The 21,351-nt window shown below is 42.2% G+C and overlaps 1 protein-coding gene across 2 annotated transcripts in view; it reads left to right on the forward strand.

Annotated features, from left to right (window-relative positions):
- The window catches only part of ANOS1 (anosmin 1), a 191,991-nt gene that overhangs the window by 29,398 nt on the left and 141,242 nt on the right, over window positions 1-21,351 (forward strand). For both annotated transcript variants that reach the window (XM_021701177.1, XM_021677511.1), the window contains exon 2: window positions 6,118-6,165. In XM_021701177.1, coding sequence (XP_021556852.1) covers window positions 6,118-6,165 — 48 coding nt within the window. The remainder of the gene's footprint in view (window positions 1-6,117; window positions 6,166-21,351) is intronic.

Below are 21,351 nucleotides of genomic sequence, written 5' to 3' on the forward strand. Positions count from 1 at the left end.
AGTGATATACATAGAAGCGTCCTGAGAAATATTTTGAATGAAATCTATAGTCGAGATGATCACTAGCAAGGATTCATTTAAAAAAAACATTTCAAGCCACAGAAATGCCTCCTCTCAATGTCCTTCTCTTCCACTATCTTTTAGCTGCTGTTGAATACGTGGGGAAGTTCCACGTATATTGACAGTCGAAAAGCACATCCTTCCAATAATAAATGAAATTAAGTATATTATTCCATGGTTCCAAATTAATAGGAAAATATTCTGGATGAAAATGAATTCCTAAATTTTAATCCATACCTTTATTTTACCTTTTTTAATTTTTTATTTAAGTTCTGTTTATTTAAGTAATGGGGCTTGAACTCACCACCCTGAGATCAAGAGTTGCATGCTCTTCAACTGAGCCAGCCAGGTGCCCCTCCATGCATTCATTTAAAAAAAAAAAAAACCAATTTACATTTATTTTAAAAAAGATTTTATTTATTTGACAGAGAGCACAAGCAGAGGGAGCGGCTGTCAGAGGGGAGGGAGAAGCAGGCTTCCCGCTGAGCAGGGAGCCCTATGTGGGACTCGATCCCAGGACCCTGGGATCATGACCTGAGCCGAAGGCAGACGCTTAACCAACTGAGCCACCCAGGCACCCCAAGAAACTTACGTTTAATATGAGATCAAAATTGTCAACTGAAAGTCAAAGCTGATTATGTGTAGTTTCATAGGGTTGAATGGTAAACATTTGGTCTATGGTGGGTTTTCTGGGATAGTTTCAGTTTCAGATGTTCTATCCTTCAGTTGGACAATAGTTTTGTGTTGTGTTTGCAAAACTGCAGATTACTCCTTGTTCCACACCTACACCTGGTTATGTTAAAGAAAATGTGGGATCTGTTCTAATTCTCTTTCCTTTTTTCAAATGGTTGTATCTAGATAGCTAGTTTTCATTTATCTTTATCCTTTCCTTATGGGTTGTCTTTGAGTGAATGAAGTGTTTTCTTTACTTGAAGCTTTTGAAGAATTATTTTTCTTTAAGGAAAAAAAAATCAAAAAGCTAGAAATGGAGAGACTTTGAAAATGTCATTGAAATAATGTCTGGGTGCAGCTGATTGAACTTATATAAACTCTTTGAAAGTTGGATTGACTAGCATTCATGTTTGATCTAGTTAAGCCAATAAAATACAGGATGTAATCTTTATATAATTACAAAAGTCCCAGTGTCTGATCCTACCTGGTGGTTACAATAATGATTCAACAGGCAAACACCTTTCTGGCCTGATGTACTTTGACTCTTTATCTTTGCTGGCTTTAAGCCAGAACAAGACTTGATTGCAAATACTGTATTTTATTTTTGTTGTCAAGTGGCTTAACTGGTGAAGGCTATTGTAATCTGACTAAGAACTTCCCCCCGGGGCAGGATGTTGAAATGTACTGGATTCTTGTATTTTTCCATTGGTCTTCTGCTCAGAGAGCCTTACAGGTGAGCAGTGTAGTTGGATGGTTCAGTGTATGTGCACCTGGCTGAAACACAGTAGCTGGAATTAATCAGGGGTTTACCAACATCCTTGATGCCATTAGGCAGGGTTCTTAGAAGTTCTTTGTAGAGATAAATAGTATGGCAAATGCTGATTGATAAAGGCAAAAGCAAAGTACAGCTGCAAAACCTTGACCGGGGCGGGGGGTGGTGGTGGATTGTTTTAAGAAAAATAGGAAACCTAAAACCCAAAAAGGAAATGTAGACAGACATATCTATGTACGTGTGCGAGCACGTGTGTGTGTGTGTGCGTATGTGGATAGAAATTTTCTGCATGGAGAGAAAACATGAATAAATTCAAAAGGCAGGGTGCCTGGTGGCTCAGTCGTCAAGCGTCTGCCTTCGGCTCAGGTCATGATCCCAGGGTCCTGGGATCGAGTCCCACATTGGGCTCCCTGCTCAGCGGGAAGCCTGCTTCTCCCTCTCCCACTCCCCCTGCTTCTGTTCCCTCTCTCGCTGTCTCTCTCTCTGTCAAATAAATAAATAAAATCTTTAAAAAAAAATCAAAAGGCAAATGATCACTGGAAGATGTTTACAGCACCATTTATAGACAAATGAGTATTAAATCTAATTGGCACTGCTACAGTTGATAAGGTTAAACAATCCAGAATCGAAATGGTAAAATGCACAGACAGTTCACGCTAAAGGAAATACACATGGCCGAAGGAAATTAAACCGAAAATAATACCTTTGCCCACTCATTGGCAAACGTGGCAAGATGGTTACCATCCTATGAGAAAAACATGATGGGCTCCCTCTTCTGAGCCTCACTAATAAGATTGGACTGTGTTATACATAGGAACTGGGAGATTTTAAGTACAGAATTTACTCCCCCACTCCTGAAAACAATCGTAACGGCAAACAAAGTAACGTCAATCATAATGGACTTTTTTTCTGACATCTAACCCTGTTGCAAACATTTTTGCTAAATACTTTACGTGGATTATGTTTTTAATCCTTCCAAGCATTCTAGGTCGTACTATCTTCAGTAAGAAAAACAACAAAAAAACGATTACCACCATAATAATCTTTCATGCTTGCTTGCTATTGCTCCAGATATTTGGGGCTTCTCATTTTATGATTAGTGGGAAATTTTGCTTAAAACAAAAATGCTTTGGTTGAGGAAATGCATTGATGTTAATTCCCCCCCAAATGTAAACAGCTTAGCAGAGACGCTCTACAGTTAGTGGTTTGACTGGTGCAGCCGAAGGCAGGCTCTGCTCCATTCTTGGTGTTCTGTTGTTGAGGTTTGGCCATTTACAAATTTTATTTCTAGCAATAAGTCCAAATCCACTGTAATCCGCTTTCTATCTATGGACCCACCCTCCTCTCCTGTTCTGTTCCAACTCATCAATCTGATCTGCTGCATCCTGAACCTATGATACTCAGGACCATCCTAAGCAATCCTTACCCCTCCTCCCAAGATTCTGACTCTGGAGATTCCTGCAAAACCCACCGTAAAGCTCAACCCTTGTTTCACGGAACCCTTACTCATTGTGGTGTCCCCACTGTGCGTAACCATTTGCTTCATGACCGTTGATGTTTTACTTGGCTTCTGTGAGTCCCCGTTTCTCAACTGTAAAATGGGTAGATGAAGTTGATGTCATCACGTGGGATGTGCACGTGGGCTGAATATGGTGAACACCAAAGCAAGGGCCTGCTATGAGGATGTGGTCAATACTATAACAATAATATCAATCGATGACAATCCTGGCAAAGCCGTAACCCCCCCCCATTAGTAACACTTTATCGGCCACTCCCTCGGGGCTGGCAGCAACTGCCATGTCTACTCTGCAGCCCCCTGTCTGCCTCACGTGGCCTGTGATGGAAACCGTCTCTGTGAGAACCAGGAGCTGGTCCACTGGCTCATGTGAAGCATTCCAGCAAAGAGGAAAAAGGAGCTCCTGTTGAGGAGCTGGCTTAAATAAATCTATCCTAAGGCAAGAGAGGATGGGGTGCATGTCTCAAGAACAGTGCGGCAAATGCAGAGGCCGTTAGAGGTGCGTTAAGGAAAAGCTGAGAGCAGCGTCCAAGGCAGCTTTGGAGAGCTTCCTACGTGAGGCCTACCTCACCATCTCACGTATGTCCTCCAGAGGCCCTGCCCATCTGTCCCAAGACAAGAAAAGATTGGGAGGGAATGAGGCAGAAGCTGGGCCATGTCAAGGTTCCCTGCACAAGGAGCAGGACCTTCTAACCTGGTGCAAGGAGGGTGATGGTCCTCAGACCATGACCCTGGTAAAGAGGTTGTGTTGGTTTAGAAACTGGCCTCGACCCAGTCTCCAAGATCCACGTTCACTCATTTCAGCCCGGAGTCTCTTCGGAAAGTACTTCACTGCTCTCCATCACTGGGCGATGAGCATGGAGCACTCGGGTTGGGGCCCAGATGTGCTCTGATGGGTGTGGTCCTGGGAAGTCCCAGCAGGAGCCCCCCCCCCTTGCACAGGACCCTCACCAGGGAGATGGTGAGGTGGGCCTCGCGTAGGAAGCTCTCCAAAGCTGCCTTGGACGCTGCTCTCAGCTTTTCTGTAATGCATCTCTCAATGTCTGACCTCTGCTTTTTGCTGTTGTCACCCTGTGTCTGGATGATCACTCCTGAGCCTGCCTGATCGCCCCGTGAACTTTTAGTTTGTCACCAAGCCAGGGGCTCCCTTGAAGCATCTTGATCACATAACGCTTGCTTTCTTGCACCGTTTCTACTAACCCTTCATTCCCAGTCATTAAACCATGGCCACTATTTGTCCAGCTTTGGCGTCTACCCATTCTACTTATTTCTCTGATGTAAACCCTGCCCAAAATCATAACTTCACCTCCTCCTAGGCTGTTCATATACTTCCCCAGCTTTGGTCCTTTTTGTCCAGTGAACCTTGAGATGTAGCAAGAGCTGAGGGTGCACTGAGGTTGTGCAGAGGTCAGTAGGGGGACTGGAAGGTTGATACCAGATTGGCTGAAATTGTAGGTCTGCGTTGTGATTTTGGGGATGCAAGGCTGCAAAGGAGAGTTAGGGCTGTATGGTAGATTTCATAGCTGAAGCTTTAACAAACGGGGCTGCGGCCTTTTAGCCCGACGATCTGAGCCCAGTGGAGGAAACTTTCTGATCCTCTACAGTTGAGATTGATTCAGTGGGAATCCTAGATTATGAAGATATATTATTGGAAGTGGGATATATTAAGATAGATTCTTGGGAGCAGAAGAGAGAAATGTGATCTATTCATACAATGAAATCAGACAAAAAGGAAGGAGGTACTGATTTTTGTGGCAATATAGGCAAAGCAAAACACTACCATTTAGCCAGGTATGAACCATGATGCCACGTGGAAGAATCTAGACACAAAAGGCCACGTGTTCTACAATTCCATTTACATGAAATTTCCAGAATCGGTCAACTCTACAGAGAAGGAGAGTAGATCAGTGGTTGCCAAGGGGTAGAGGGAGTGTTGAGAGAGTGACTGACTACTAATGGATCCAAGTTTCTTTCTGGGGTTGGTGACAGTGTTCAACAATCAGATAGAGTTGATGGTTGTACAGCCTTATGAATACACTTCTCAGTATTTAGAATATACTTCTTAGTACAAACCATTGGTGTGTATACTTTAAATGAAGTGCACTTCACGTGTATGAATTATATCTCCGTGAACTTGTTATAAAAATATTTTTAAAAAGATAATTGGTTTAATTTTCTTTTCCCTGAACAGAGGACAAATGTAACACTACTGTTCTCTGGATAGAAGATGATCTCAAAATTCAAAGTTCAGAGATTCAGACAGAGGAAACAGACTACTGTATGTCATACCCAACCGTGAACTTCAAGGAACTGGAGGCCACAGCATCTAAATTATGGGTTGATGGCTCTTACTATCTCTACCAACCACCCCAGCCTTACACACTGTGACATAACATACCCCAGCCAAAGGAGAAATCATGACCAAGATGTTAGTCATGGGGAATGAGATGATGCTTCCCTGCAGAAATGTGGATGCTAGATACAATAAGCCATAGTTCTGATATTTCTTCCATACTGAGTGAATTATCAAGCCATGCTAAGTGGTGTATGTGTATTATTTCCTTATGCCCCTGACTTCATCCATGAGATAGTGTTACATTTTACAGATGGATAAACTGAGGTACAGGGATAGCAAGTCCCTTGTCCACAGTCACACATCCGGTGATAGGGAAAGAGAAGGCTTTTCGGTAAAAGCTGACTCCCAAGCTCAAACTATTTTATTACTGTGAATGGGTTGAGATGAAAAGCCTCTGACTTGTAAATTTACCAAAACTGCTTCCTGCTGGAAAAATGTCTAGTGTTCATTTTCCTGCTGGTCTGCATCTCATAGCTCAGCACACCAGGAGAGGTGGCTCAGACACTTTTCCTTTTCGGCAACTTGAAATCTTTCTTATCTCATATGTTCCTGTTTCTATCATGAAGTCAAGGATGAAACTGGGCTTACATTAGAGACACATTTTCTATTTTGGGAAGAGAGAACATCAGGGTGGCGAAATTGGTCTTTTGTTAAGGATGATATTGAAAAATGATATTCACAGTATTTAGTTATCAGTTAAAAAATTACTTAATGAGCCAATATTTCTTTTTCTTTTTGCAGAACAATGGTTCCTTGATTTGGTGCCAGAATCACAAGCAATGTTCTAAGGTATGTTCCCTACAACTGTATCAATATTTCTAAAAACCTTTAATTTTGGAATAATTCTAGAGTCACAGGAAGTTGCAGAGACTGCAGAGAAATTACACATATTCTTCATCCAGTTTCCACCGAAAGTTACGCTTCACATATTTGTAGGACAATGTCAAAAGCAGGAAATTGACATTGGTACAATGTACGTGTATCATCCTATGACATTTTATCCCTTGTAGATTCAATTAGTTTAGCCACCACTGCAATCAAGATAACATATATCAGTTTTTCTATATATTGCCTTATTTCTCTCTCTCTAATTTTTTAATCCAAAATCAATTTTAAGGGGAAAACATCTTTTGGTTACAGCAGAAGATTTGCTACATTCTACTTACACTTAAGCTATTTTGTATATAGTTTTGTTTGTAGGAATTTGTGATATTGTGATTTATAAGAAATGTACAGTTGGTCATTCAGATGACTAGAATATACTCTTCATATATTTGATTTTCTTCCACGGTTCCTGGCTCACAGCTCCCCAAGCCCTTGGGACTTTCTGAGCAATAAGAGCAATGGGACCATCTTTTGTTATATTTGGTCTCTTGTCCTCAGTTTCTAAAATCCGTTCGGAGCCTCAGAGGCGAATGAGTGTCTTGTTACTCATAAGAAGCCCCTTTCCACCACCGTGGGGTTTATGTGAATGAGGTGACTTTTGGAACACAGCTAAGGATGGGGGCTGGTTGCTAGGCGAACCAGCCCTGAATAGAGGGTTGGAACTTTCAGGACCACTCCCTGATTTCCAGGGAGGGGAGAGAGCTGGAGGTTGATTCAGTCACCAATGGCCAATGATTTAATCAATCATGCCTAGAGAGTGAAGCCTCCATTTAAAGCAAACCAAAAAAGGAGGGGGTTCGGAGAGCTCCCACATGTGAAACAAGTGCAGATGCAGATCGGGGGACAGGTGGTGTCCCTGGAAGCTCCCTGCCATTTCCCCGTGCCTGGCCCTGTGCATCTCTTCCATCTGCCTGCTCCTGAGCCAGTATCCTTTAAGAATAAACCCATCTAAAGTGATCTGGTAAGTAAAATGTTGCTCACGTGTTCTGCTGAGCCACCCTAGCAAATGAATGGAAGCCGACAGGGGGGTCAGTGGGACCCACCCATCTACAGCAGGTCAGGCAAAAAGCACAGTGACATCTGGGACTTGTGATTGGCATTGAAGTGGGGGTGGGGAGGGCATGGCAGAGGGGTGGGGAGCAGCCTGTCGGACCAAGCCCTTAACCTGTGGGATCTGACACGGTCACCAGGTAGAGTCAGAAGTGAGTTAACTTGTGGGACACTCTCTCAGTTGGAGAACTAGGTGGATGTTTGCAGAAACTGCGCCCACCCATCCACGCGCAAGTTGGAACTGGTTGCAGAACTTTTAGAATTGCTGGTTAAATAATTTGACTCTTTAAATTAAAAAGTCTCTTTTCTATTTTTGAGTATTCCTCGCTGTCCACACACACTCTAAAGTTGTCATTATATTCATTCATACATTTAATAGTGTACATTTTACCTCAATCCCAAAACATTGCAACTTTTTAAAAAAGAATATATGTAATATGTATACATATATATGTGTGTGTGTGTGTATGTGTTTATAACATGTGGTATATAAATAACTAAAGTTTACTACTGGCTGAAAATATTGGTAACTTTGGGATCCTAATAGTGTTTGATGAGATTCATTTCATCAACATGACTATTAGGGGCGCCTGGGTGGCTCAGTCGTTAAACGTCTGCCTTCAGCTCAGGTCATGATCCCAGGGTCCTGGGATTGAGCCCCACATCGGGCTCCCTGCTCCGTGGGAAGCCTGCTTCTCCCTTTCCCACTCCCCCTGCTTGTGTTCCCTCTCTCGCTGTGTCTCTCTCTGTCAAATAAATAAAATCTTTTAAAAAAACAAAAACAAAAACATGACTGTTAGACTTAAAATTGAAACAGTCCTTTATTTTATAACTAAAATTTTATCTGAGCAACACATAATGCTGAAATTGCATATTTATGAAGAACATTATTATTTCGAAAAGTCTTTAAAACACATTATCTCACAGTGAATGATTGTAGAATAATATTCCTAAACCAAAAACTTTATTACAATGATCTATTCCAACATCCATGCACACATTATGTCATTTAATACACAGGCATATTATTAAAAATGAAACAGAATTCTTAGGTGAAATGTGAAATAATGTGATGAAAGTAAGCTTTGCTTAGCTCTGACTTACTAAATCTTGGGCAGAAATGAAATGTCTGGTTTATGGTACTTTTACTCTTTTTATGTAATAACTTAAACATTTGTTCTGATAAGACATTTTCTAATATCTGTTGTTCTTCGGCTGGCATGTTGGGTAACTTGTTTATGTCATCATTGCAGGAAAACATATATATACATACATACAGAGAGAGAGGGAGAGGGAGAGAGAGAGAACATGCCATGAGGCTGGTGAAATTTCCCAAGTAGTGTTTCTGTCTTGTTTTATATTAGTTGAGTATTACATGAATTACCAGTATCATCTCTCATTTAAGCAGTCCCTTTCCTCCTTATTCCATTAAGAAATTAATTATTTTTTATCCATTTAAAAGAAATTTGAATGGAAAAGTTTCATGTGAACTATGTTTTTAAGTATCCTAATTAAAGACCCCCCCCCATCCCCCACCAGGACTGCAGGTTGTTAAATCATATCTTCTCAGTGAATGATCAAGGCTGACATGAGAGACTGCATTTCACAAGAAAAGAAATCAATTCCTTTTGCCTGGAAGCAAAGAATGCATTAATAAGTCACAGCTAACCCCCACAGAAACTTTGGAATACAGTACAAAGCTGACATAACTTTAAGGGTTGTCTTTAGTCTGAATCTTTGGGAATGAATCTTACATGCTAATCAAAATTTTATCTCCTTTGGATCTGATCACCACGGATACATTTGCAGCTAAGTACGGTTTGCATTTCTTTTGAGATTTGTGGAAACTGTAGAGTCTTTTGCTCTTCATCTTTAGGTTAATGGGGTGAAGCGTGAGTGATGGTAACTCCATTTTACAGATGGGGACATTCAGGCACATACCTATTTGATAATAGTTCTGGAATCCCTCAGCAAAGGGGTGGGGGGTGGGGGTGTGTGCCGGAGTTTGGAACGCTGCCTTCTCCATCGTGCTGCCCAGAGATCAACAACTTGAAAACCCATTTTGAGCAAATATTGGGACAGACAAGTAACAAATAAAACCTGGAAGTAGTAATGATATAACTTTCTGAATACGTTTGGAAAGATAAGGATTACATAATGTTTTGTAGAAACCACACACGCTCATCCTCTCTGGCTACCATCTACAAATATGATCTCTTCCTCCCATCTAACTGCCCCCACCCCTGCCCCTTGTCCAGTGTGCTGTTATCTCCTGCCTGGCCCATCCACAAGCGTCCTCTTGTGTCTCCAAGCTGCTGCTTCTGCCCCAAACAGTGTAGTCTCCACAGGGCTCCTGGAAAGACCCTCTAACCGTCGAAGCTGAGTCATGCTGCTCTCCACCTTATACCTTTGGTATCTCTCTGTCTTGCCCAGACCCAGACACTGGCCCTGTGTCTCCATCACTCTCTCTCCCCTACTTGATCTCCTCCTAGTTTTACCCCTTGGAGGCTGCTCTTCTCTCCACCCAGAGCTCCCCTTTCTCAGAGAGACACCCAGGTCCCCCCCTCCCCTCATTCACACCGCAGCACACGTGTACCTTCTCAGCCTTGCTTTCCCAGTTCACCGACTCCCCGCCATTACACGCTTCATTTGCACCCTGACGTGACATTATAGAGTTCTTGCTTTATCTCTCAGACTCTGTCTCCTTCACCAGAAAGTAAGCTCTTTGCAGGCACTGACTCTGTCTTCTTTGTTGACTGTGGTGTCCTCTCCTGTTGTAGCTTAGAATGCTGTTTGGCCCATACTAGTTGCTCAACAAATATTTCTGATGAAGGAGTGAATGAATAAAGCCTGTGTATTACATTTTTTCCTCCCCCAAAGCACATCTTTACTGCATTACCTTTATGAAAAAAAGTACTACGTAATCCATTTTATATCTATGTAACTTAGCAAGATTATTTATTATTCATTCGGAAAATCTACACCTTTGTCCTATACTCAGTTCTGCATAATGAAGTCAGCGCTACAGACTCGAGGGTCTTTAGCACCACTCAACTCGTAGATCACATAGAGTAGTGACCTATTGTCCAGTGTAGGTTTAGGCAGTGGTTCTCAACCTGGGGTGATTTTGCTCCCAAGGGGACATTTAGCAACGGCTGGAGACATTTTTGGTTGTCACAAGTGGTGTTGGAGGGTCACAGGCATCAGGTGGGTGGAGGTCAGGATGCTGATAAACAACCCACATAGCCCCCGGGACAGCCCTGCACAGCAAGAGTTGTCTGGTCTAAGTGTCCGTAGTGCCAAGGTTGAGAACCCTGGTCCATGCATTTTGGCAGTTATAAAAGAAATTAAGAACACAGGTCTATTTTCAGCAGTTTTACTTTTTTATATGACAGAAAATAAAGGTATAATTTACTGGGCATGTGGTATGTGTGGAGTGCTGTCAGGGGCTTGGTACCTGTAGGAATTCTAAATTCTCCCCATATACTCGCTAATGTAGGTGGGTGGATTGCTCTTTGCCTTCTAATCCAGTCTCTGTTCTAACCAAAACCTAGTTCCTCACCTGAGCAACATTACCATCTAGAATTAAGCATCTACATTTCCCAAAGCTTATTTGATGTTAAATATGGCCATCTAACATATTTCAAGCCCATTAAATGCAATTGGAATAATTATGAAGGACTTTTGAAATGCCTCTCTAAAAGGAACTGATTTAGCTAGAAAATGTTCTCGTTGGCTCGTCCCCTTTTCTGTCCTCTGCTGTTTAGGATGCAGACCAATGGCAGGGGCTCCAGCAGCTGTCTTGGTCCATGAGTTAGCCTTGACGATGGAGGCGAGTCTGAGAATAACCAATAAGAAAGATAGAAGATGTTTGGGTCTTTGATACCATGGAGCCCCCATTACAAGTCTTGGACTTCTCACATTATTTGAACATGAAAGATAGATAACTTTCTGTGTTACTTAAAGTAACTTTTTTTTTTCTTTATTTTTCTTGTTGTATGAAGATGCACTTGTGTGCCAGTGAACCTAATCTTGACTTTGTAATTGGCATGACCGTCTCTGTTTCACAGATGCTTAGGAGGGTTTGATGAGCACCGGAGATGGAATTTGAACTGAATTCTGATGGAATCAAAAGCCTGTGGTTTTCCCATTATATATCCTACACATTTGAAGTATCATAGAACCATAAAGATAGTATGAAAGATCTTCTGCTCAGTGTAGTAGTGGATTCTTCTGGTGCTCTGGGTTTTTCCCGAACCACTCTTACGGCTACTGTGAAATGTAGAACTTCCTGAAAACATTGTGACCCAACTCTAGGGAGAGAATCATGTCTTCTCCTTGCTTTTCCATCTGCATTGTCCAGCGTGAAGGTAACAAGATGTTGTCTAAAGATGACCCCCCCCCCCCGCCCCGTTCAGCTTCATTCAGGGATCACAGCAGATGCCTGGAGAAACGGATGCCTTAGAAATTCCTCCATGAGGGTGATTGCTCACTTTGAGAGGAACACATAGCTCAGGGGAATGGGGTTTGCTACTGGGCACTCCAAAATAAACTGTTTGCGAAGTTCACATCTGAGCTCAGCGTCAGTCTAGGACGATTTGGGGCAAACTTTCTAAATATGCCAAATCTACCAAAAAATGATACCTTTTAGAATAACTTACTCTTAGAACTTCACTTTTAGTAGTAACTAAATAGTAAGATCATCTGGGAGGCAAACCATAAGAAACTCTTAACTCTAGGGAACAAACAGGGTTGCTGGAGGGGAGGTGGGTGGGGGGATGGGGTAGCTGGGTGATGGGCATTAAGGAAGGCACGGGATGTGATGAGCACTGGGTGTTCTATGCAACTGACGAATCACTAAGTTCTACCCCTGAAACTAATAATGTGCTATATTTTAACTAACTTGAATTTGAAATAAAATCTAAAAAAAAATAAGATTATCTGTTTCTAATTAAGACCATAAGCATATGCCTTTGGCATAAAAGAAGCATTTTTCTATTCTATCTAACTAATCTTTATGATCAATTTTTGTCTTAATGTTTTCATCCAAGCAATCCCAAATACTTTTGGGGATGAGATATTATTGTGGTGCTATAAAAACCTAATAAAATATCCAAATAAAAAGTTTAATTTTGGGGGCGCCTGGGTGGCTCAGTCGTTAAGCGTCTGCCTTCGGCTCAGGTCATGATCCCAGGGTCCTGGGATCGAGTCCCACGTCGGGCTCCCTGCTCGGCGGGAAGCCTGCTTCTCCCTCTTCCACTCCCCCTGCTTGTGTTCCCTCTCTTGCTGTGTCTCTCTCTGTCAAATAAATAATAAAAAAAAAAAAGTTCAATTTTGACAATGTACATTATTTTAAGAACTTCTTTTAATTAATCTGTCTCTTAAATCACACATTTTTCTATACCAAATATAGTATAAATTTCCTAATTTTTTTCCCCATATATTGCAATGGGATGGCTGTTCAGGCCTTTCATTTATGTTTTTATTTTAACATTTGCTTGAAATACAGTTCATTTAGTTCTAATAGAGTTTGATTATTTCAATTTCAACAAATACTCATTGAGCATGTCCTATATCCCAGGCCCTCGTGATTAATACAACATCACATTTGGTCTTTGCTCTTACTTTTTATCTTTTTAGCTTGCTGAGCAAATCCCCTTTTTAAAACAATCTTCATTCCTTTTAAAAAACTGGCACAGGATCCCTTAAGAGTCCCCAGGATTGTGTCACAGGCCCATAGCCCACCTTCTCCTTATCTCACCGTCTAGAGTATTTGTGCATTTTTAGGATCCATCCTTCCTTTGCTCTCTGCTGATCCCATAATTCTTTCCCTATTCTAGCTCCCTCCCCTTTCTACCACTCGGATTTCCCTCTAAACTCATGCATTAATTGGTTATTATGCAAGTGAGCGTGTTCCTTTTAGATTCTGCCCACTCTTTGGGGGTTTTCACAGCCCGTAACTCAGGGCTCACCTGGATGGAAATACTTAGCTACAAAGGACAGAACTGTTGGAGTGAGCCCCTGACTTCTGGATGTTAGGATTGTATTAGGAGTTAGGTGGGTGGAGGTGAGGGAAGGTGAGTGATGCACACCATTGGCATCACTCTTTATAGGAAGGATGGACAGAAGAATTCTGAAGCTAGGAGGACTTTAGGAATTCTTTCGTAGTGCAGTTGGGGAATCTAATCCTAAGGCACAGATGTATCCTGCCAAAGGCAACCTCCACCTCAGTGGAAGGCCTTATTCTCAGAACCTATTTTCCATTGGGTGTAATTTCTCTGAAGACCAGTTTAGGGATGATTTTGGAGCATTTGCCAGGAGATTTGAATTGGTGGGCAAGATAGTCTGGTATTTTGTCTCAGTGGAGAAGTCAAGACTGTTTTTATGAACCATTCTATCATGTCAAGATTATCTTTTTTCTTTTTTTAATTTCATTTCATTTTGAAGATTTTATTTATTTGAGAGAGCAAGACCAAGAGCATGAGTGGGAGTGGTGCAGAGGGAAAGGGAGAAGCAGGCTCCCCGCTGAGCAGGAAGCCTGATGTGGGGCTTGATCCCAAGGACCCTGAGATCATGACCTGAGCTGAAGGTAGACGCCTAACCAACTAAGCCACCCAGGCGCCCCTAGAATATCTTTTTTTCTTGATAGCTTCTTTTTTTTTTTTTTTTAAACTATGGCATTCTGTTTTTTTTAAGAAGATTTTATCTATTTGACACAGAGAGAGAGCCAGAGAGCACAAGCCTGGGAACAGCAGAGGGAGAAGGAGAAGGAGAGGGAGAAGCAGGCTCCCCACTGAGCAGGGAGCCTGATGCGGGGCTCCATCCCAGGACCCTGAGACCATGACCTGAGCTGAAGGCAGACGCCTAACCGACTGAGCCACCCAGGCGTCCCTCGATGTGACATTGCATTAAGCACAGTACTGTGATATTGTGATTTGTAATACATACATATTTGGTCTTCATCCCCATTACTGGCACAGAGCTCCTAAAACCCTTGAAATTCCCTAAATGGAGAGAACAGTAAAGATGCCTTTTGTTATGTTAATGAGGCGACATTTGGAAGGCACCTCGAGAATGGAGGCTGGCTGCGGGGGGAGCCAACCATGGGCCTAGAGCGTTAGGACTTCTCGTTCCACCCCCAGACCCCCAGGGAGGGGAGAAGGGCGGGAGTTCAGTCTTCGATGGCCAGTGATTTCATCGTGCCTAGGTAATGAAGCCTCTGTAAAAACACAAAAGGAGGGTTTAGGAGGGCTTCCAGGTTGATGAACGTGTGCTGGGAGAGCGGTGCTGGGAGAGTGGTGCCGCTGGAGAGGACGTGGAAGCCTCGCCCTCTTTCCCCATTACTGTTCCTGTGAATCTCCTCTGTCTGGCTGTTCCTGACTTACATCCCTTATAATAAACTGGCAATCTAGTAAGTGACGTATTTCTCTGAGTTCTGTGAGCCGCTCTAGGAAATCCCTTGAACTCCAGGAGGGGGTTGTGGGAATCTCCTGGTCAGAAGCACAGATGACGAGCTGAGCTGGTAGGAGGAACACAGTCTTCCAGGACTGAGCCCTTCACTGTGGGATCCCATGCCATCCCCAGATAGATGGTGTCGGAATGGAGCCGAATGGCTTGTTGGTATAGGGAAGCGCATCCTCCACACACACATTGTAATTAGTGTCTCGTACTTTATGCCAGGAGTCAGCAGTAGAGGCCCGATAGTAAATATTTTCATCTTTTGCAGCTCATAAGCTTTCTGTGGCAACGATCAACTCTGCCATTGTAGCAGGCAATCAGTGACCGATAATACATCAACAAATGAGTGTGGCTGTGAATAAAACTTTATTTATGGACACTGAAATTTGAATTTCATGTCATTTTCACATGTCATGAAATTTTATTTTTCCCTAACCATTTAAAAATGTAAAAACAATTCTTAGCTCACCAGCTGTACAAAAACAGGTGCCAGGCTGGATTTGGCCATTTGTGATAGTTTGCCAGTCTGTTCTATGCTGTGGCATTCACGTATGCAAAACCAAACTTCAACAAAACAATAAAATGCTTTCTTCTACAAAGACATATCTTACATCAAACAAAAACAGACAGTTTCTAACATCATTTATGGAACATTGTTGCATGTGAAGAATTTTGAATGAATGCATGATGAACAATAGTAAGAAAACGTCAAAGAAAAAAATCACAGTTTTTGAAAATTCAGTGTTGAAATGGGATTATTAGAGCCAGCAAAAATTGTGAAGGACTTCAAATTGAGCAAAACAAAAGCGACTTCAGAATGGATGTCCTCTGTTAGACCTTTCCAGGTTATCTCCATTGTTCATTGTCTTTGAGCTATTTTCTTAGTCTACAAATAGTAGAGAGCTGATAATAATGCAGATGATGCTTGTCCATGGAAATGCAAATGAATCGTGGCCATCGGAATGCAATTGATGCTCACCCCATGAATAGACCGTTTTGCATCTATCTGTTAAATCCGGTCCAGCACGTCTTGTTGTATGTGAATATATTTATATTTATATTTCCTGGATTTCTCCTTTGAGCCAAATGTAACCTATTCTTGGTCCTTGCACTATTTCATGGGTGAAATCTAATCATTGACACATGTTCATTTTACGTTTGCACAAGAGTCATGCATTCACTTTATAAAAGATTTATCCTTTCACATTATGCTCTGTTACCTTGTACCTAGGCACCTCGCTCTTGGTGACAAGCCACTTATCTGTGGGAAGCATGGTGCTCATCCTTCTTCTCCTTATGGGTGTTGTAACTCACTCCCTTGACTTGTTTCCCATTTGGTTCTGAGGATATGTGTTGAAAAGCAGTTATTTAGGGCCCAGTCTCCTTGCCTTGGCATGCTGCTTTGATCTCAGTGGGAGTTCAGTTCTTACAAGGGCTGCAACTCCAAATTCTTAGTCATGTTCCAGGTTTATTCAGAGCCAAATTTAGAGGTGAGGAATATTGGTTTTGCTTGTATGAATATCTGAACATCTGGATGGCTTCATTTGACATCTGTGAAATTTATTGGATAAGGGTCAAACCTCTGAAACACAGCAGAATGCGGCTGTTGACGGTTTTTGTTTTGTGTTAGATGCTTTCTGTTATGTATGTGGTGAATCCATAGAGCCGGAGGAAAACATATCTTACGGAGGAAAATGAAAACCTTGGGTCCACATGGAAATGCATTGTGTCTGAATATCCAAGAACATCCTTCACTTCTTTGCAACTCTAATAAACAGTGGATGAAAAATTTCAGATGTTTTATATAGTTCAAAACATTTAAAGCCTATGGTAATACTTACTGATATTTCTATAGTTTTCCCTGACTTTATACAATCAACTTCAAGGACAAAGTTGATGTATATCGAATATCTCTTATCTAACATAGGCAAAGCCACTATGGACAGTGACTGTCAAGTGTAGATTTGTACCACTAGAAGAGATTGCTTCTTCTAGAAAACTTCCCAAGTGGAATGATTAATTCCCTTTATTGTGCTATTTCCATAAGTGAAAATCATGACATTATTTCTCAGGAGAAAATCAATAGGCTATCATATCTGAGAAGAGAGGACTATTCTACCATTTCTTTAAACCAGTGGTGGAATTAAAATTTGCATGGAATGCATAGGAGAAGAATTTAAGGGCAAGCTGAGTCCTTGAACTTCACAGTCTAAATGCAGATGACAATCTCTTGACCAACAAGCATGAGTTAGGTCTACTTACGCATCATCCTTCTCAAGTACTCTCTCCAGTGTTGCTCTGCAGAACGTGCAAAAGGATATCATCTCTGATGTAAAGGCAGAGATGGGGGGGAAAAAAGAGAGAGAGAGAAAGGAGAGAATATGAAGCAGACAAAACCAAAAATAACTTATAAACGGGGTCAGGAAGCATCCAGAGTCAGAATGCATGATTAGCGTCTCCGCGTGGCCGGGACTTGCAAAACTTCATTTCTTAAATGGTGAGGAAGCAGAGTTGAGCTGTGTGAGAAAGGCTGAAGGCTTCCAGCCGCGTCCCTTGTAGCGATAATGCAGGTAGGTCAAGGAGTTAATGGTTGAAACAATTAAGAGATTTGTGCCCCCTTCCGTCGGCCCCAGCCTCCTGGAATGCGCGCTCCCAGTTCTAATTGCTGCCTCCAGCGTTGAAGGCGGCCTGAGCTGGTGTCTCCGATTTGCTTCTCCTCACATGTCATTCTTATGGTAAGTGTTTTCTGCTCTCGTGCTGGGAACTTTTATCAAACATATTAGTGTGCTTTTGGGTGATCATTAGCCTGCAGTAGCTGGAACATTCCAGGCTTTTTTAACCTAGAAACTAGCCTGAAAGAACACGCAAAGCCTCCTGCTAGACTCAGAGCACAATCAACATGTAAGGTAGAGAACAGGTTCTTATTTAGATTTAAATCCAACATGTGACATGTTAATGGCCCAATGTGTTTCCCATTTTCCATATCAATTTTTACGGGTGTGAAAGACGCGTCCACCTGCTGTAAACTTCAAAGCAAAGACCCGTGGGAAGGAAAAAGCCACCTCCGTGTAAGTCTTTATTTGCGCCCTTGCCTACTCTCTATTTCTCATCCTGTCCGATGAAAGAAGATGCCAACAAAATCTCTTACTTGGTTCACAATTGAAGAAGGGTTCCTGAAAGCTGGCTTTAGAAAGGGAATCTGTTGGAACATAGGAAAAACAGCTCAGTCAGGATGTATGACATGGTGATTACGGTCTGACAGATGTGTTGGAGTTGTAATGTATTCATCAGGAGGCACTCGGAGCGTGGAAGAGCGACGATTGCTTGAAGATGTTGGGGTTTGATCCGGCAGCTGGTAGAAAGCACCGGCGTTGGGGACTGTTAGGCTTTAGAGAGGAAACGGCGTGGGCTTTCAGTGGCTGGGGGGGCAAATTTGTGGGCATCACACACGTGATTGTCCTTTGTTGGCCGGCTTCCCCCAAGAAGGGCCCTTGCCAAAATATTCTTGGTGATGGAGGGGCGAAGCAAAAACTCCCACTGGGATTCAGCCCATCAGCATTTGCTTAGCTATGTTCATAATTTGGACCCCATCCGGTAGGTAATCCTTGACATGAGAGTCAAGTCGAGTTGTTTTACCTATTCATACACAGGATTTCCTCTTAGAAATCTGATTTGTGCTGGTGCATCATCTGCCTTGGAAACATGATGTCTTCATGGTTCTAAGAGAACAATCATTACAAGAAAATAAATCTAGGTTTTATTTTATTTCTTTATCTCTTTATTTTTTAGTAATCTCTACACCTAGTGTAGGGCTCGAACTCACGACCCCAAGATCAAGAGTCGCGTGTTCTACTGACTGAGCCAGCCAGGCGCCTGAAATCTAGGTTTTATTTTATTTTATTTTATTTTTTGAAATCTAGGTTTTATTGTTTATTTATTATTTATTTTTTAAAGATTTTATTTATTTGAGAGAGAGAAAAAGAGAGAGTGCATGAGACGGGGGAGGGTGAGAGGGAGAAGCAGACTCCCTGCCGAGCAGGGAGGCTGATGCAAGACTCGATCCCGGGACTCCAGGATCATGACCTGAGCCGAAGGCAGTGGTTTAACCAACTGAGCCACCCAGGCACCCTGAAATCTAGGTTTTAATTTTAACTCTTTTTTTTACTAGCTGAGTGAACAAGGACACACTCTTGCTGTCTATCTTGCCTGAAAAATTATAGGCTAATTTCTGCAAACTAATTGTCCTTTCTCAAAAGTTCTTATCTTTGACCTATTTGATTCAGAAGAATTTCCATCACCCTATAAATCATGACATGCAGCTACCTGGGTATATTCATTTTGCAACTAGTTTAGGTCAGAGACCTCCCTTGTAAGATTCATTGCTCAAAGCATGATTTCTTTGGGTGATTTGAAGTGTGTGTGTGTGGTGGCTAAGCTGGACATTTGTTTTAAATTCTTTTTTAGCCTAAAATTAAATTACTCTGGCTGTACTATATGAGATTTACTCCTGAGGTCTACCTTCTATTTTCTTCTGGATTGAAAGAGAAAATAAATTTTTTTTTAGGAAGATCTTTGTCAAGTACTCCCCTTACCTTTGATGCATGTCTACGCAGAGGTTGCATTGCCTTCTTACTATGACATCTTAGTTAGGATCTTTAATTTCCACAGTGGCTGTTGGGCTGACAAAAGTTCTGCTGGCTATGAAGTGACAGTGACTCGTTCACAGAGCCGCCGTACTCCTGATGCACGCCAAGCAGCCGGCCATCTAACGCCCTGTAGCCCCATGCCACCAGAAGTCAGCAGGGGGAAACAATCTTTAGACATACCTGGTGGATACATTGTTTCCAGATGCTCTGCAGTCTATGCCTTCATTACAGAACTAACCCTTCTACCTTTCCCGTCTCAAGATTGTCCTTTAACAAATGACTTTTATTCAGTGCGTGTTGCTACAATGCACACGTGTGGTATTCTCAGAACCTGTCTCACAGACCCCGCCGCTGGGACTACGCCGAGGAGCTTGGGCACATTGGTCTGTTACTCCGTGCCATCCTTAGAAGGAAGCTTGCGAGAGCATGCATGGTTTTGGCATTATCAGTACTGATTACGTTTCCCCTAGAAGTTGGCAGGGTTTTTTTCTTTTCCCCTCCTGTGGATACCGTGTACCTTAACCAATAGTGTTTTCTCCTTGCATTGGCTGTTAGAAAGCTAAAAGATAAATAAAATACCCTATTTTTAACAAGGGTACTGAAATTAATCCCATGTGTTTTGGAAACTAGCTTTATCCTGACTCCATCTATTTGTTTATTCTCTCTGTTTTTAATCTCCCTTTATCTTGTTTTTCCCACACACTTAAGATTAGTGTTTTGGCTGAATCCTATGGATCTTGGTCAATGGTTTTTGAACGCCTTTAAGAGTGAAAAGGGCTGTCGATAAATTCATAAACCCACAAAACAAGAAATAACTAGAAAGTTGCCATATTGCGGTTGCAACGTGGCTGAGGAGTCCTTTGGCTTCCTGGACCATTTCATCCACAATTTCATGGTTAGCCAAGATGAGGTGACAAGACATCTGTATTGAGAGCTGCAGTCTTGCCACTGGGAAGTGATGATTACGGCATCATACTTGGGAAGGAGCGGTGCTTGCCACTTGTCAACTAGGTAATGGCTGTCACTGGGCAAAAGAAACAAGAAAAAGCCATTTGAATGATGAACCCAGGGGGAGTGCAGTATAAACGTGTTCTGATGGGAAATGAGGTAAGTGGAGCAAAGGTGGAAGGCTTTTGTGTGTGTGCACCCTTTGGAACCAAAGGGCTTTGGCCCTGTCTTCACAGATCTTAAGTTATAAATAGCAGAGGTCAAAGAATAGTCTTTAAAACTACACAATAAAGAAAGGACTTCTCTCAACTGGCTCCTTTCAGAGCATAGCTACCAGTGTGGGTGAGTTCATTTTCCATTTGTGTGGAGGGAAAAAATGACTTAAAGTGTGCACTTTGTAAAGATGTCTTTCTTCTCTCTCTCCTTTCCATTATTATTAGTAGTAATTGTTTATGTTGATTTCTATGAAGAATGTCCTCAATCTGCCTTAGGCCCTGGGAGTCCATACTGAAAATTTTAAGCATGGAGAAATACATGTAGATAAACTGGGTTTTCAGCTTCTCGGGCTACAGTGGAAACTCCAGTCAAGTGACCGTGGGAATCACAACGTGATTTTCATCTTAGCAAGAGCTCCATGCATGTCTGTCCGTGCATCTCTTCCTGGTGGAAGACAGGTTGGGGATAAGGCAGAGAGGAACAGGAGAAGTTTGCTAGTGGTTAGAAAAGTGGGATCACATGGCATCGCCTTATTAAACAATATGCATTTCAAGTGATTACAAGTGACTAATTCTGCGTCAAGTTGCACATAAGGAACACTGTTTGCAGGAGGAACCTCTGAAAGCTGCTGGGGCCAGGACAAGCCTTGCACTGTGCAAGCAGAGATCACTTTAAGAGTCTCGGCCGCCCGCAGATGTGGCCCGATTCAGCCTTTTGCGGACTTTTCTCATGTGCCTTGATGGCAGCATTGTTGAGAGGACAGGGGGAGCTG

The sequence above is a fragment of the Neomonachus schauinslandi genome, chromosome X (assembly GCF_002201575.2).
Source record: "Neomonachus schauinslandi chromosome X, ASM220157v2, whole genome shotgun sequence".
NCBI lineage: Eukaryota > Metazoa > Chordata > Mammalia > Carnivora > Phocidae > Neomonachus > Neomonachus schauinslandi.